This window comes from Apodemus sylvaticus, chromosome 11, assembly GCF_947179515.1.
Source record: "Apodemus sylvaticus chromosome 11, mApoSyl1.1, whole genome shotgun sequence".
Taxonomy (NCBI): Eukaryota; Metazoa; Chordata; class Mammalia; order Rodentia; family Muridae; genus Apodemus; species Apodemus sylvaticus.
In genome coordinates this window covers 46,195,856-46,213,536 of record NC_067482.1, presented here as the reverse complement: position 1 = coordinate 46,213,536, position 17,681 = coordinate 46,195,856, and the positions used below count along the sequence as shown (strand labels likewise).

General features: G+C 45.9%; 1 protein-coding gene across 1 annotated transcript in view; it reads left to right on the top strand.

Moving 5' to 3' along the window:
* Nucleotides 1–1,566: 1,566 nt before the first annotated feature.
* The window catches only part of Pgm2 (phosphoglucomutase 2), a 28,633-nt gene continuing 12,518 nt past the window's right edge, over nt 1,567–17,681 (top strand). The window contains exons 1-10 of the mRNA XM_052198730.1: nt 1,567–1,727; nt 5,615–5,782; nt 9,455–9,561; nt 11,710–11,794; nt 12,206–12,289; nt 12,392–12,585; nt 14,165–14,354; nt 15,050–15,147; nt 16,104–16,284; nt 16,597–16,690. Of these exons, the coding sequence (XP_052054690.1) occupies nt 1,623–1,727; nt 5,615–5,782; nt 9,455–9,561; nt 11,710–11,794; nt 12,206–12,289; nt 12,392–12,585; nt 14,165–14,354; nt 15,050–15,147; nt 16,104–16,284; nt 16,597–16,690 (1,306 nt within the window). The 5' untranslated portion in view covers nt 1,567–1,622. The remainder of the gene's footprint in view (nt 1,728–5,614; nt 5,783–9,454; nt 9,562–11,709; nt 11,795–12,205; nt 12,290–12,391; nt 12,586–14,164; nt 14,355–15,049; nt 15,148–16,103; nt 16,285–16,596; nt 16,691–17,681) is intronic.

The following is a 17,681-nucleotide window of genomic DNA, read 5'->3' as shown; positions in this document are numbered from 1 at the left end:
CTTTTCTTTTCTTTCTTTCTTTTTTTTCTTTTTTTTTTTTTTTCTTTTTGGTTTTTCGAGACAGGGTTTCTCTGTGTAGTCCTGGCTGTCCTGGAACTCACTCTGTAGACCAGGCTGGCCTCAAACTCAGAAATCTGCCTGCCTCTGCCTCTGCCTCTGCCTCTGCCTCTGCCTCTGCCTCTGCCTCTGCCTCTGCCTCTGCCTCTGCCTCTGCCTCTGCTGGGATTACAGGCGTGTGCCACCACCGCCTGCTCCTTGTGCTTTTCTTATTCAGTGTCTGCCAGAGGTCTGAATTCTTTCACTCAATAGGATGGTTATATGCTACATTCATAAGGATGTATACAGTTCTGCATTCTCACTGGGCTGTGTAGCTCAAGGCTGAGCTACCGTAAGTTATTTGCATTATTTAATATGGATATACTGCTATATATTCATCATTCTATTGTCGGCAATCTGGATGTGACTGATTGGAGCTTTTTGTGACTAAAGCTGCTAGAAACTTTTTAAGAAGTTGTTTTTTTTTTTTTAATATTTGGTATTTTGCCTGCATATATGTCTGTGCACCATAGATATATACGACAATGGAAAAGAATATAGGACTCCCTACAACTGGTTTCAGATGGTCCTGAGCAGCCATGCGAGTGTTGATAACCAAAGCTAGGTGCTCTGGAAGAACAGCCAGTGCTTTGGTTTTTGTTTGTTTGGTTGGTTTTTTGTTTCTTTTCAGGGTTGTTTGTGTGTTTGTTTTTTTGAGACAAGGACTCACACTGTAACCCTCTGTGACCTGGAACTCACTTTGTAGGCCAGGCTGGCAACTCACAACAGTCCTGCCTCAATACGACTAGTTTCCCAATTGTCAGGATTGCAGGAGTGTGCAGCTCAGAAACATCCTCACCTGTGCTTCCTCATGTGCAGCCAGGTGTGCACATCGTCCAGCTGACCTGGAATTCTGGTTCCTGTGTGATGACCTCAGGCAGATGAGTCGACACCCTAACAATTTCTAGTGTGAAAATCCAGTTGGCCCAGCACTTTGAAATTACAACTCATCCTTCCGGGTGCTCTTCTGACATAAACTGTCTTTGCAAACGTTATCTCATGTCTGGTTCGCTGGTCTATTTGATTTATTCCCCACTTGGGCTCTTCTTTTTCAAGATTTTTGTTTGTTTGTTTGTTTTCAAGATTTCTGTTATTCCCTAATTCAATTTACATTTTGAGATAGGATCTCACTATGCACCCTGAGTTGGTCTGGAATTCACTATGTAAAACTGATTGGCTTCTAGGTCATGGAGACCTGCCTTCATTGGCCTTACTCCTACTAGCCTGTGCCGATGTGCTCTGCTTCCCAGCGCAGTCAGACTAGCATTCCAGACCTGATGGACACCAAATGCACATGTGATGTTTGCTAGAGGACCTTGGGTATGGCCTAGGAGACTAGAGCGAGGCGATCCTCCAGTTCACCTAACTACCAAGCATTCCGCAACAGCCTGGCCCTCCAGGGCAAGTCTGGAACCGGGCGGGCCTGCTGCACGTCCTCTTCCCTGACTGCGCCGCTGTCCCCGCCCTCTCCCCGCCCCGCCAGAAGGGTGACCCGGCCTCCTCAGCCCGGTTGTTGCTGCGGCAGGATGGCGGCGGCAACACCGACACGGACATCCGCTCAGGAAGGCAGTGGCTTGGACATGGACGCGCGACTGGACCAGGAGACCGCGCAGTGGCTGCGTTGGGACCGGGTAAGGGCCGATCTCCGGCTCCCCGGTTCCCGGGCGCCGAGGCTCGTCCGGCAGGGAACCGGGCCCAGCTTCCTTCCTCCCCTGCCCCGCCACACGCCACACGGAGCCTGCTCGGCATGAACTGTGGCGGGACTAGAGACAGCTGTGTGGCTCACCCGGCTGCTAGACCGGGTAGAGGAGCGAGCTCCGGGGACGGGTGAACGTAGCGGGACTGGGATCCCGGGTAGTCCACGCACGAGAAGGTTTTGGAGGTTCTGTGATGGGCTGAGCATCCTCATCCATTCAGAGTCCGCTCTGTCCCGCCTTTCCTGGAACCTGGACTTCTTCACAGTTCAGACTACCTTTTTCTGTGCATGGTTACTAACCGGACCCTGATGGGCCAGGCTGACTGGGAGTTTTCCAGAAGACATTTACTTCACTGGGAAGGTGACAGGGTGTGCTTTAGTCCCAGCTGCCCCTTTCCCCAGTAACTGTCTTATGGCTGAAGCAGTCAGGCGGCCAGCTCCGGACATCACTTCCTTTGCCCTCTACAAGTTCTCTCTGACCTGTGCTTCTGCGTGTCCTGTTGCTTCCCCGAAATGTTCTTCTTGCCTGTGATCTGCTGACTTCTGTTTCTCTTGTTGTTATTCCTGTGAACTTAGTAGGTCTTTCCCGTCTCCTAAGTGAAACTTACTTAACTCAAAAACTCGCTCTAGAAAGTCCAATCCTTCCATTCACGCTCTTCCTGGGATAGGAAGGAACAAACCAGCACTCCCTTAGACGTTTGTTTATTTAAAGTCTGTCAGTGTCCAGGGCTGACTTTAGGTGGTGAGACCCATGCAGATCCACTGAACCCGTGCTCAGGGAAGGGCCCAAGCCGTATTTTAAAGCACCACCTTGAGATTCTCTATGGTTAAACATGGAGTCTTTCGTTTTAATTGTGCACTGGCCCCAGAAAATTATGTAGCTGGTGCTGGGTCTCAGCTGCCTTCCGTGGTCTACAATACTGTAGTACTGTACTACATGTCTATAGTAGGTCTCTGAAACACTTGTTGACCGGATAGAGGCTGCAAGGCTCAGCAGAAGTCATTTCCCACTCACAACTTGAAAATGACAAGTCAGGCCATCCTGTTCCCAGGAGGGCAGTGCCGGCTCCTCCTCCAGGGAGTTTTTGCTTTTGTTTTGTTCTTCCTGGAAAGTTAAAGCATTCCAGGATGAGTAAGGGAAGGAAACTGTTTCCATTTCTGATAACTTAGTAACTTGCATTGTGTAGCTATCCTAACACCTCGGTTAAGAAGTGTTGTGTGTGTTAGTCAGGCTAATCCCACTTGACTAAGTAGGTGACATAGACTGAATGAGCTGCAAGAACTGCTCAGACTCTGAGATGGTTTTATCCTTCATGGTGGAAAGGTGTAGCAGCGCTGTTTGTGTCTTAGTGGCTAGGAAGTGGAGAAAGGGGAAACACAGGAAGAGGTCACTGCGGAAATATATCATCCTGTGACAAGTCCCAGCAAGTCTCAGTCCTCCAAGTTGCTCCCAGTTCCCACCTTTTGTCACCTCCTCATAATCCCGGCATATTATGGATCCATCAAAGGAGGGATCCTTTGATCCCATCAGAGCCTGGGATCTATTGGTCTTCAGAAGGTACTTCACAGATTCACTCAGAAGTGAGCAGAAAATTTAGTTACTACAGAACATGGAATCTGTCTTGGCACAGTACCTCCATGAGGTGGAGGGAAATCATCCTTTTCTCCTTTTGAGAAGTTTCAGTGTTTTCTTTTTCCATTCAGAGGTGTGTCCGTGTGATGTATGGTTGTGTCTGTGTTCATGTGCTTGTGTATAGATGTGTGGGCAGCTGGGTGCATATTTGTGCAGAGTCCAGAGGCTGAGGTCAAGCATCTTCCACAGTTACTCTGCCTTAGTTAGGGTTTCCACCACCACAACCAAGGCAACTCTTATAAAGGACATTTAATTGGGGCTGCCTTACGCTTTTAGAGATTCTGCCCATTATCATCAAGGCAGGAGCATGGCAGCATCCAGGCAGGCATAATGCTAGAGAAGGAGCTGAAAATTCTATACTTCTTGTTCCAAAGGCAAACAGGAGAAGACTGGCTTTCAGGCAGCTAGGAGGAAGGTCTCTCACAGCCCACCCCCACAGTGACACACTTCCTCCAGTAAGGCCTCACCTCCTAACAGAGCCACTCCCTGGGGTAAACGTACTCTCCGCCTTATTTTTTAAGACAGGTCTCATGAGCATAGTGCCCACTGTCTGTCTGCCTCAAGCATTAGATTTACAGATGAACTCTGCTTGGTTAGGCTTGTTAGCGCATGCTGGGGATGTGAGCTTGGGTCTCAAAGCTTGCATAGCAAGCACTTAACTGGTGGAGCTGACTTTAGTTCCCCCCCTCAGTTACTTTAACAGGAGATGGGTGCCTCTCTGGGAAGGACCCATTCATTCTTCAGGGATGCTCCCACCAGCTAAAAGCACTGAGGTTGCTGAGCCACCTGTGCTGCCAAGGACCCTGGTGGTGCTCTCTGCCCGGCTACTGTGTGCCCTCTTCCCTGTGCCTCCCTCTCCTGTCAGTTTCCCTCAGCCCCAGGTCTGACCCTTATCTCTGCTGCTCTCTTCTTGACTTGTCTTTATCTCTTTGCTTTGATCTCCCAGGCTGCTGAGTCTTTTCTAGCAACCCAAGGCCAATTAAGAATTTTTGAAATCCACTGTGGGCCTCAGAGAAGCCCTGGATATTGGGTGTGGCCAGGAAGTCTGTGTTGTCTCAGCCACTCAGCAGATATTTGTTGAGCTCCTTTTGTATGCCAGCTCTGAGCCTTGCCTTGGGGGCACCTGACAGTGTACTGGGTAAGATGGTTCTCTGCAATTGGAATCCATTGTTTTTAATCAAAAGGTTGGTCCCGGTTCCTGTTGAAACTGGAACAATCTGGAACCACAGGCTTGATTCCAGGAAGCCAAGGTTTTATTGCAATTACATTTCAAAGTTTAATTATGGGGCCTTATCTCGCCCAGTGTTCATTTTATCAAGTGAGGACTAGAAGTACTTCACTCCATCATTCCCACAATTCTTAAAGTAAAAGTCCGTGTGGAGTTAGGTAATTCTCCAATCTTCACATCTCCTGCCATCGTTATGCAGAGAAAACAAGGCAGAGAAACTAGGCAAGTGGACTTAAATGAGTCATGCTCTTATCTGTTTGCAATTAATGTAATAGAAAAGATACTAGACTAATGTTCATCTTGCAGTTTAAGCCTTTCAATTTCTGTAGTGTAAAAATTCTACCAAAGCCTTTGGCCATTATTGGCCTCACTTAGAGTCATTAAAACAGGACCAGATACAAAGGAAACACTTTGTAAAAACCATAAAGCAGGACAGAAGTAAGGTTTTGATTAAACTGACTGACCTACCACCCTGGGGAAGTCTGAGAACCTTAGGGAAGGAGAGAAGCATCACAACTCAGAGTCAGACAAAGACAAATTAGTTTAAAACCTTGAAAAGTATGCACGAGAGGTTCTAGCTGGTTCCCCTCTTACAGATGAGGAACGTAGGTACTGGAGAAACTGTATAGCCTTCTCCAGCACAGGGTTGGTAAGAGAATGCTCTGAGATCTCTCTCAGAATGTCAGATGTCTGTTCTAAAACAGCGTCTTGTTCATTTTCTCTAAAACTATTACCTCAGTAGGAAAGAGGGTATGAGTGGCATCATACTATCAAATTCCTTAGCTCAGATTTCAAAAGCACCAGAAAATGTAAAAGCCTGTGTTTATACAAGTTTGTCATAGAGGTTAGGTGTGTGTGTGTGTGTGTGTGTGTGTGTGTGTGTAGGGTGTAGTCTACCTGGTAGATTTTCTGTCTTTCTCTTAACCAAGCTGTGCCTGGTACCTCCATGCCTGTCTTTCAGAATCCTTTAACTTCAGAGTCAGTGAAACAGCTCATGGCTGAAGGTAATAAAGAAGAGCTGCAGAGATGCTTTGGGGCCCGGATGGAGTTTGGGACGGCTGGCCTTCGAGCGCCCATGGGGGCAGGGATCTCCCGCATGAATGACCTGACCATCATCCAGACCACACAGGTACCGTGAGTTTGTCTCTGCAGTCACTCCCAGGGCATCTCCCTGAGTCCTGGCCATCTGATAGACTTTGTTTTTGTTATGGATATGTCTTTGGATCTGACCAAATAGAGAGAGTACCCATCATTTAGTCTACAACATGAGGCTTGTGCAGTTCTTATTTAAAATTCATCAGCTTTCTGTCCACCCAGCCAGCCATGCAGCAAGTTTATTGAATGCCCACTGTGTGAATTCATAAGACAAAGACAGATTCCCTTGTGGAGATTTTGTTCATGTACAGACCTGTTGAATAAAATGATGGTAGGGAATATGATCACAAATATGCCAGGTGGAAGCTGTATTGGACACTTAGCTGGGACCTAAACAAAGCAACTAATCCCCACCACGTTCTCTGTCTAATGAGAAGGCCAGTGGCACCTGGTGGGGGCATATATTGCCGTGGCTATATTTGGATAATCCAGTTTGTCACACCTACTGTGAGGGGTAGGACTTCTCTGGATTGAAGATTAACCTTGAACCTTTTCCCCTATATTCAACTCTATCTAATTTCCTGAGATGGAGAAATTAGGCTTAAGTAAGTTCATGGGCCACCGTGGCCCACTTTTCTGCTAGAACAACGGATCTCTTCTGAGAGTGGGCCTCGGGAATGCACGTAATTAGGAGTCCTTTAAAACCACAATGGAGAGATGTTTTATACGTGATCGGATTCCATCATCCACCCTCTGGCGCCATCCTTAGAAGCCCTCTACTCTGGAGGGCTTCCCATGGGACGGGAGGATGCTTGGGGCTGAAAACATTTCAGGGAAGCAGGAGATGAAACTTTGGCATCTTAGGGGTCATCCCAGAAGTGAAGGAGAGAGGACTTCCGGAATGGCCTGCTCTGGCTGCCACTCCATCTGTGGGTGGCATTCCCTGATGGGACGCTGGCATGCGGCTTGGTGGGTCACATCCCTGTTCTCACCTTTACTGGGGCACTGGCGCTCTTGCTGCTGCTCCTTTGGGTATGAAGGCCAAGCCTAGTGGCACCTTAGGACTGCCCTGTGTCGGTTAAGGAGCAGGCGCATAGGAGTGCAGAACACCTCAGAGAAGCAGGGCAGAGAGCGGAGGGAAACTCCTCAAAGAAGCAGGGCAGAGAGCGGAGAAAAACTCCTTTACTGTTCACCTCAGTAGAGGTTAGGATTGCTTATGACAGTTAAGTCACGTCTTTTGGATGTTCTGTTTGTGATTACTGGAGAGTACTTAATTTTAACCTGAATTGTCATTGACTCAGAACTCAGTGGCCTGTGAAACAGCCCATTCTAACTAACTCAGAGCTAATCTTATTTAAAGATGGTTTCAGGATGGTAGAGAGATAGCTCAGCAGTGAAGAGCACAGGCTGCTCTTTGTTGAGGACCCCAGTTTGGTTCCCAGCACCCATGTCAGGTGATTCACACGGCTTGTAACTCTAGCTCCAGAGGTCCCCACACTCTCTTCTGGCCTCTGCAAGTACTATGAGCACCTGTACTCTTATGCGCACCTGTATACCCATGCACAGGCTCACAGACACACACACACACACACACACACATACACACAGACACACACACACACAGACACACACACACAGACACACACACACACACACACATGTAATTTAAAATAATAAGGAAAGGGGCTTGAGAGCTGGCTCGGTGGCTAAGAATGCTTGCTGCTCTTGTGGAAGATTTGAGTTTGGCTCTCGGTCACTACATCCAGTGACTTATAGCCACCTGTGAGCTCCAGGGGATCGAACATCCTCTTGTGACCCCCCTGCACACATGTGGCACACACTCACCCAGAAACATACGCATGAATATAATTAAAAAAATAATTTAAAAAGGTAGTTTCATCCCAAACCCAACCATTTATTTATTTATTTATTTATTTATTTATTTATTTATTTATTTTTAGCTTTTGTGGATCATAGTTATATATTTGAAGCCATGCAAATATTTGTTTTGTTTATAGTAGCATTTTAATTCTGAAAACCTCCTTCATTTCCTCCCCACACCCCCATGGAATAATGTCCTTTCCTTCAGCTGTTCTCTGGTCCTCATCCTCAACAGGACCCAGAAGTTTCTAGAAAATTTCAGGATATGAGAATCTAGACTCGGGCCATATGCTTTTTGCCCTCTAACACATTGAGATCACAACACAAAGGTTGACCTGGAGAGTCACGTATATTGTCACCACTGTAAGCTGTGAAGAGTCAGGTTCCTTCTCCGGAACCCACAAAACCAATACACAACATACATCCTTATTTTGTTATCACTTTCAGAGGGTGTGCGGGATGCTATGTGTTTGCCATGGGAAAAGAAACATTCTAAATTGATGTAACATTGCTAACAAGACTGAAATGTATCTCTCTGTCAAAAATCATAGGCATACTTTATTATGTATAAGATTTCCCTTAGTCAGAGTGCAGTAAGGATTAGGTCACATTACTATTGCCCAGTCAACAAGTCCTCTCTGATAATGTCCAGTGTCTAGATTGTTTGGGTTCCAAGTCCACTGCTCTCTTGTGTCTGAGATCAAAGTGGTACTGTTTGACCCGTGAGATGGTGGACCGTGGGATGGTCCACCATCTTGGAGCAGGTGGTGATAGCCCTAAAATGCACGTTTGACTTGTATAGCAAGTTTTTTTTTCCTATAAATGGACTAATTCCAGCCTCCTTTAGATTTCTGGTAAGTAGTATCCAAAACAAACAAACCAAGCAGATTTCCATCAGTTAATTGTCAAAACTGTATAAAACGTATTGGCTTTCTCTAACTGATGTCACAGAGCAGAGAGAAGTGTCAGAACCCTAGGCTGGAAGCAAGGGATAAGGTCTTTGAAGGAAATAATGATTCTAGTAATGGTGTGCGCACCTCTGGAGACCAGAAGATAACCCCGGTGTTATTTCTCAGGCACCACTCATTTTTTTCTTTTGAGACTGGGTTTCTTACTGGCCTAGAACTCACCAAGTAGGCTAGGCTGGCTGGTTAGGGGGCCCCACGGAGCTGTCTCCATCTCCCCAGTACTGGGATTGCAAGCTAGTGCTACCACACCTAACTTTTTTTTTTAAGTTGGCTTCTGGGAATCAAATTCAGGTACTCGGGCTTACAAGGCAAACTTGTTACTAACTAGCCCCACCTTACCTGTATATAACACATGTAAGTCTTATAAAAGCCCTACATGCTGTGTATTATTGATGTTACTATTTATAGACTTGGAAACTAGACAAAAGATAGAAAAATTTGTCTCTTCATCAATGGTGGCAGAGTAGAGTTCAAATCCATTTTCTGGCCCCAGGAGGCATGTATACGTTACACCTGCACTGAACCACCTGTCACCAAACCTGGGTACAAGCCAGGGTCTGCGGCTCAGTAGGTCGGAAACTGAGTAGGCCCTTGCTCTCCTCTGTGTTTCCATCATAAGATGGAGATGCTGGGCAAGTTAGTCTGGACCTGGAGATATTAAATTCAGCACAGTGTCTGGCTTAGAGCAGACAGTCCGAAAAGCTGATTTCATCTAACCGCTCAGTCTGCATAATCACTGGTCTCCAACTCTATGTGAAGGATGTTGTCCTGTGAAAGCGGGGAAGATAGAATTTTGGGCTGATTCTTTTATGTCATACGTATGAAGTAAGTGCCTTTACCCCCTGGGCTTCTTTCAGGGATTTTGCAGGTACCTGGAAAAGCAGTTCAGTGACCTGAAGCAACGGGGCGTGGTGATCAGCTTCGATGCGAGAGCTCACCCTGCCAGCGGGGGCAGCAGCAGAAGGTATTTAGGTTTCTGGACAGCAGGTGGTGTGGGTGGGGCTTTGGGGTGGAACCTGGAGACATTTTTCAGAAAAGGATTTTTTTCATAATTTCTTTTATACTTTTATTTTGAATCATCATTTCAATAGTTTGACTTTTTTAAAAACCATTTTTTAAATTATGTGTATATGTGTGTGTGCATGTGGATATTTTTGCCTATGGGTGCAGGGGGGGATGGGGGCGATGGGAGGGCAGAGGCTTTGGATCCCCTCTAGGCAGTTGCAAGCCTTTGTAAGAACAGGACATGTTCTTAACCATTGACCCATCTCTTCAGCCCCTTGATTTTCTTTTTCAATGACTTGACATTAAACCCATAATTATTTAGCTGTTAAAAGTAATGGGTTAGGCCTGGGCAGTCCCAACACTGGGGAAGCAGAAGCAGGCAGAGCTCTCTGAGTGTGAGGCCAGCCTGGTCTACAAAGCAAGTTCTAGGACAACTAAGGCTAAATCCTGAGTTGAACTCCACGACCACCCCACTCCCCAAAAAAGCCAGGTTAGCATGGGCCTTTAATCCCAACACTCAGAAAACAGAGCGGAAGGACTTCTTTTGAGTTCAAGGGCAGCCTTGGCTACATAGCAAGCAGGGTACACAGAGAGACCTTGTCTCAAAAAACAAACAAAAATGATGGGGAAAAATTGTCTAAGCTGGCCTCTCGCTTGCTTCCATGAAATTCTCCCCTGCTATTTATAGGCACGTTGCCTTCTCTTCCTGACAGACATCTTTCTCAGGGTGTAGCTTTGTAACAGTCCCAGACCCACGGGACTTCTGGTTAGCTATGGTCTCGTGATACTGAAGAGAGTGACAGCAGTAGGGGTGGCAGTTGTTTGAATGCTGATTCAGTGTTTTCCATTTGAATCCCCCAAACAATATAGAAAACATTTAAAATTGGTCGTCTGTATCCTCCAGAGACCTTTTTGAAGACACCCTCCACTGCGTGAGTCACCTATAAAAGCTCATGGCTTGTATAAGATCTGTGTACAGCTTCTCCTGCTGTCCTATGTTGTCACTTCTGAGACAGGCTCTCACTATATAGCCCGTACTCTACTGAATTCGAGATTCTCTTCTCTCAGTCTCTTAGAGTGCGGGATTACAGACGCTCACCACCAGGCTTGGTTCCCATAAACCCTGGTTTAGACCTGTCACATTAGCTGATACCACTGTTTTTCAGATATGTAATATTGCTGATTAAAGGACAGCTCTTAGCCAAGCAGTGGTGGCACACGCCTTTAATCCCAGCACTTGGGAGGCAGAGGCAGGTGGATTTCTGAGTTTGAGGCCAGCCTGGTCTACAAAGTGAGTTCCAGGACAGCCAAGGCTATACAGAGAAACCCTGTCTCAAAAAAACCAAAAAAAACAAAACAAAACAAAACAAAAAAGATAGTTCTTGCTGTGCTCCTAGAGCCATAACATTTGCTGGAAGTGACTGGCATTTCAATTCTTTTGCAGTTTGTGGTTCCTGCCTCTGCTGTGTAAACATGTATAAGGACACATATTTAAATAAAACAACACCTAGTCAGAGTCCGTATGAGGTGTGTACTGAACTGTGACAGTATAAATCAGGGCTCCTAAGCCTCTGCATAGTGACCCATGAAGTCTCAGCAGCCGGACCATTCTTTGTTGTAAGAGACTGTCCTGTACATTGTAAGGGGTTTAGTGATACTCTACCCACTAATTCCCATTAATTGCCAGTAGCACATCCCCTGCCCCACGCATGACGACTGACCGTGCCTCCACATCAATATCCTTGAGGATAGATGAGCCCAAAAGGAAACCGCTGATGAAGGCCCAGATGGACAGAGTTGAAAGACTTTAAGGCAGCCCTGGCCCGGGTGTTCAGTGGCCTGGGTCATGTGGCCAGGTGACCTTTATCCCAAACAAAAGAGGGGAGGAGAGGACTCCAGTGGTCTTGGCTTTGGTGTTCTTCCTCCTCTTCTCACTACTGGATGTGGGCATTTGGAAGGAGCCAGGGCTGCAGCTGTTCGTGGAGGATTTGCCTGGCACATGTGAAGCCCTGGCTTCCTCCCCAGCCTGCTTGTTCACCGTTTCTCCCTGCCACAGGAAATTCTGACCCTAACTTTCTCCCTTTTGTTCCTGTTTCTGCATTTCTAGGTTTGCCCGGCTGGCTGCAACTGCATTTATCAGCCAAGGGGTTCCTGTGTACCTCTTCTCTGATATAACCCCAACCCCCTTTGTGGTAAGTAACCGTTTCCTTTCTAACTACTTGTCAGAGGGCTGCAGGCAATATAAAAGGTCATGCAGCATGTGGCCTACAGTTCATGCGAATGAATGCTTCATTTATGGGTCAAGGATATAAAGGACTAACACGGGTAACTAATAATAAGATGGAAGAGTTGTAGCAGTATCCTGTCATGAAGTTATGAGTGTGGGCCCTGCCGAGAGAGCTAAGACACATCCTGGACCACGGGTCACTGAAACAGAACAGGGAAAAACCACAGACGAGGAGATGCTGCGTGGTGCTGGGATGGGACACAAGATGCGGAGAGGGCGGGTCATGATCTTAGGGTGGTACAGGCTCCAAACAACGCACAGTAGGCATTTCCGTTCTGCCTCATCTTTCTTAAGAACTATCTCCTGCTCTGTTTAGCCTTACACGGTGTCACACCTGAAACTCTGTGCCGGAATCATGATCACTGCCTCGCACAATCCAAAGCAGGACAATGGCTATAAGGTACCTGTCCCAGCCCCTCCCCCAACGCCCACACATGCTCTCTCCTCACCCCACCCCGAGCCGTTCCGGAGTGGGTGCTAAACGCGTGACTGGCTTCTCTAGGTCTACTGGGACAACGGAGCTCAGATCATCTCTCCACACGATCGAGGCATTTCTCAGGCCATTGAGGAAAATCTAGAGCCCTGGCCTCAAGCTTGGGACGAGTCTCTGATTGACAGTAGTCCCCTTCTTCACAACCCCAGCACGTCCATCCGTAATGACTACTTCGAAGACCTTAAAAAGTACTGTTTTCACAGGTAACTAACTGGGTTGTGGCTTCACTTCAGCTAATGTGATTCAGCCGCATTTTGTCGATGTTTGGTTTTTGGTTTGATCCCCTCTCCCTGGTGCATACGCTGTAGCTGCATGTGTATGGGACAGCAGCAGAGCTGGACACGCTTTTCTTAAAGGGACCAGTAACAGATCTTCATGGCGTTGATGGCTACCTAGAGTCTGACTTCAGCCCTCAGATGTGCTATTCTAGTGTACAGGCAGCACAAGGGACCAGTCAGGGAAGACACACCGAGGTGGCTTTATTTACAAAAGCCAATGGCCAATCCATGGTGGGCTACAGTTTGAAGTGTTGTAAACTTATACATATATGTTTGTAGCTGTATATATACAACTCTATGTATATATGTGTATTTAAAAAAATACTTTCAGGGCTAGGAAGATGGTTCAGTGGGCAAGAGCGCTTGCTACTTAAGTGTGAGGATCTGAGTTCTAATCCCCAGGACCCAGCTGTGGTCATCCAGTGCTCTGGCACCTGTTTGATCAGCCTGGGGCAACCTTGGTAGTTCAGCACAGAGTAGAGACGCTAATCCCATCTAAGGGAGAAACCACTCTGGCTTAGGGTCTCCCTGGACCATGGGGTAGAGATCTGAGTTCCCAGGTCACTGGATTTTTTTCTCAACAAAACAAATCTCTAAAACCGGGGTTATCATTTTCCTCCTGCTGGTACGGAATGAAAACAATATACACCTGTGAGCCTTCCCTCCAGCCTCTCATTCAGTTCCACAACCACGGAGAGTTGACAGGGCGCTTGTTTGTCTTGTAGCATGGGAGAGCGACAGTTACTTGTGTGTGTAAATTACCTTCTTGCACAATATAGCACATGCATTTACCAGGTTGAGACTTATAAGCAAGCTGCCCCCCCCCAGAACACGAGAGTGGGTGGTGCCCCCACCTGCAGTCTGTGGTGTAACACGGGACCCCACGTTCCCCCCTTGTGCTCTGCACATTATCAGTTTATTATTCCCACCCCACCCCCACCTGCTAGAAAAGATAACAGCTCACTTTTAGTTGTACTCTTAATTATGAAAACTTTTTTCATGTCTGTTTGACTTGTATTGGTCCTCTCTGTGTGTTTGCCCGTCTGTCAAATTTAGCGGACTTCTTTATTTAATCTTGGTTTTTTCAAGTGTCTATTCTCCCCCTGTTGTTACTTTTGAATTTTTTTTTTAAGTGAAACTTTTTGTGGAAGCTTTTAAACAATTTTTTTTTTTAATATTCAGTTGTCTTCTAATTCTTGGTTTCTGGGCTTTATTTATCATTTCAAAGACTTGGTACCAAGATTATAAGAAAAAAAATTCTGCCTTTTGAACTTTTGTGTTTGCGTTTGGTGACGATGAATCTTTCAAGTCCTCGGAGATCCCGGATGGGAGGGTACAGCCCAGGTCTCTAAAAGGCTCACAGCTGTACCTGCCACATACAACACACACACTGAAGCATCTTTCTTACGCTATTAAGTGCCCCAGTGCATGGGATTTTCTAAACCCTCCCCTCCAGAGAGCCTTGTTGATATCCTTTGTCATTTTTCATTTTGTCTTTCTCTAGGACGGTGAACAAGGAAAGCAAGGTGAAGTTCGTGCACACCTCTGTCCACGGGGTGGGCCATGAGTTTGTGCAGCTGGCCTTCAAGGCTTTTGGTCTTGCCCCTCCTGAAGCTGTTCCCCAACAGAAAGATCCGGATCCCGAGTTTCCAACTGTCAAATACCCGAATCCCGAGGAGGGTAAAGGTGTCTTGGTAACCTACTTTTATTAAATAACGGACTCTTCCTTTTAAACTCTGAGCAATTGCTCTCAAGTATATTGTGCTTTATGGGTTTTTGTTGTGCATTATAGCTCTGTAAATGTATGCTGGATGATCACCAGTTTCTTAAAGGAGCTTTCAGACTTGACATCCTTCATGAGGATATAAGAGCTAAAATCTAAATTATGCTCTAAATTAAATTAACTATTCACTGACAGTTTCTCTAGTGCCAAGAAGTATCGATTAATAGAATGGAGAGGGTTTTTTTCCTATTTTTAATTGTATACTTTTTTGTTAAAGATTATTATTGACAGTGTGGCTCACATACCATTTTTAAACTTTAGATAATAATGATACTGTAAGAGCTGGTTTGGTCTGGTTTATGTGGCCAAATATATGCAGTACCTAGAAATACCAGTCCAGCCACAAGGCTGCCACAGCCCTGTGTGGTCACTGGACCTCTCAGCATCTGACCTACAATTTAGGAAGATGAAATACAATCTGGCTAAGCAAACCCAGCTCCGGGAAGGGAAAAAAAGCAGAAAACAAAACAACAACAACAACAAAAACTCTGCCTGGCCTTTTGGGGGAAAGCCCTATTAGCTCTTAAGAATACGCAAATCTTAAAGACTACAGTGTGCTCCATGGTTTTCCTTAAGTAATCTTTTATTTTCTGAACTCATTTTCAGACTTTATCTTTTGCGCTGGCTGACAAAATCAAGGCCAAAATTGTCTTAGCCAATGACCCAGATGCCGACAGACTCGCTGTGGCCGAGAAGCAAGACAGGTGAAATTAACTTTGTTTATCCGTGTCATGAAAAATATACAGAACGCCATCTTTTGCAATACTGTCTTTGTGGGGAGGCTGAGTCTGAATGGGAAGTTTTCCGTTTAATTATATTTGTTTTTACACAAAACCTCTGGTGGGTTCCTCTCACAGGACACCTTGCTGATCCTAGGGCAGGGGGGCAAATCCTTGAGTTGTGTCACACAGAGCAGAGCAACTGAGTGTGTGCTGGGACGGGAAATGGAAAGACTCTTTGTGACACCCTCACTTTATAATTGAACTTAATAACGAAGGTCTCCATACCCAATAAGGTCCCATCCTTTGCATAATGCAGGCTTTTCAGTCCAGGGTCTGTCGGTGGATTTAACAAAGCACCAGACCTCCAAGGCAGTGTTGAAATTAGTGGGAGCACACAGGCAGTGACGTAATGCTTAAGACAAGTATGACCATGTGGTCTGTGCAAGAGATAAGAAGAATGCCTGGAGCCCTTGCTAAAGATGGAAATCGAAGGGTCCCGTGTCATCCCTGGGACGCTAACTGTAGACCATCTTCAAAGACTAATGTGTTTGTCTGGAAGCGTTGGCTGATACATGAACGTTGCTCAGATATTTGTGATGTTGCAGGTCCATTTTAGCCCAGTTAATTTTTTCTTCTCACTTATTTATTTGTTTGTTTATTTATTTATTTATTTTAGTTTTTTTGAGACAGGGTTTCTCTGTGTAGTCCTAGCTATCTTGGAACTTGCTTTGCAGACCAAGCTGGCCTGGAACTCACAGAGCTCTCTCTGCCCGTCTCTGCCTCCCAAGCACTGGGATTAACGGTGAGCGCCAGCACAGCCAGCTCAGCCCGGATATTTAAAGGCAGGAACAGGAAAAGCACGCTGAGTTTCTTTTGCGTAGCTCAGGGTAGCGTATCTTCCTGAAGGTTGCTGAAGTGCAGGGCCTGTTTCCTTGCAGCGGCGAGTGGAGAGTGTTCTCAGGCAATGAGCTGGGGGCTCTGCTGGGATGGTGGCTCTTCACTTCCTGGAAAGACAAGAACCAAGACCAAAGTAACCTCAAGGACACATACATGTTGTCCAGCACCGTTTCCTCCAAAATCTTGCGGGCCATAGCCTTGAAGGAGGGCTTTCATTTCGAGGTAATGTGTGTGTAGGCCTTGGACTTTCCCGATTCCCCAGACATTCTACCTGCTTCTTTCACTTCGCCTGTTATATTTTGAGACAGGGTTTCATGTAACCCAGGCTGGCCTTGAATGTCATATGTAGCCAAGGTTGACCTTGAACTTCTGATCCTTCTGCATCTGCCCATTGCTAGGATCATAGGCACATGCCACCACACCCAGTGTGTGTGGCAGTAGGGGTTGGGCTGAGGACTAGACAAGCACTCTGCCCACTGAGCTTTCATCCTCTGCCCCCAAACATTTCTTTTCTCTTTTGTATTGCCTGTTTAGGAAACATTAACTGGCTTCAAGTGGATGGGAAACAGAGCCAAACAGCTAGTAGACCAGGGGAAGACAGTCCTATTTGCATTTGAAGAAGCTATTGGTAAGAAACAATAATGAGTTTTATAGTGTATGTTTGTATTTGTGTCTCTCTGTGTGTATATTAAACAATATATGCAATATATTAAATTGTATATTACATTATATATACATATAACATATATACATACATATATATATAATAAACAAATGAGATCAATATTTGAATTTGAGCTCAACAGATCCCAATAAAAGGGGAGCACACAATTTACCTTGCTTCTTTTGTTTGGCTCAAGGGTTGAACTCTCCTACTCTAAAGTGGAATCTCATATCTTTTCAACAACAACAACAACCTCAACAACAACAAATAGTATGCAAATAATTGGGCCGTCCACAGATTATTGCTGGTGGCAATTATTCTGCCCTGGGCCGTTGGCAGTACAAGAATACTCACATCTGTGCTGCTGCCTGTTGGGTCTCAAACAGGACAAATAAGCAAATGTATATTGTTTAATACACACACAGAGAGACACAAACACAAACATACACTAGATGCCTATTTAACACATCAAAGCAGATACTGGCCACCAGGTTCTCCCAGCATCCCTCAGTCCCTACATGTCCCCTACCCTAAATTTTGCTAAGTCAAGAGGCTGGGCTGCCCCAACTGCAGTTTCCTATATAATCCCGCCATTTTGGTTCCTGCTTCTTTTTGTCTACCCTCTATTCTCCTGATATTCCTCTCTTCCTTCCCCTCTCTCCTCACATGCCCTGGCTGGGGTCGTGTTCACTCTGGACTCTCCCAAATGGATCTGCGTCTGGCTACGTTCTCTCTCATATCTACAATAAACCTTCTTTTCCACCGTCCTTACAAATAGTCACTGATATAAGTCTAATGAAGATGTGTGTGCTGAGAGTGCCCAGGGAGCAGAAGGCAGCTCTGTGGTCCCACGTCATCACAGTCCTGGACATAGGAAAGGACACTGAAAGTTCAACCAGAGTTACTGAAAAGCTCTTATCCTAAACTACCAGTCAGTACTGAAAAACTCTTATCC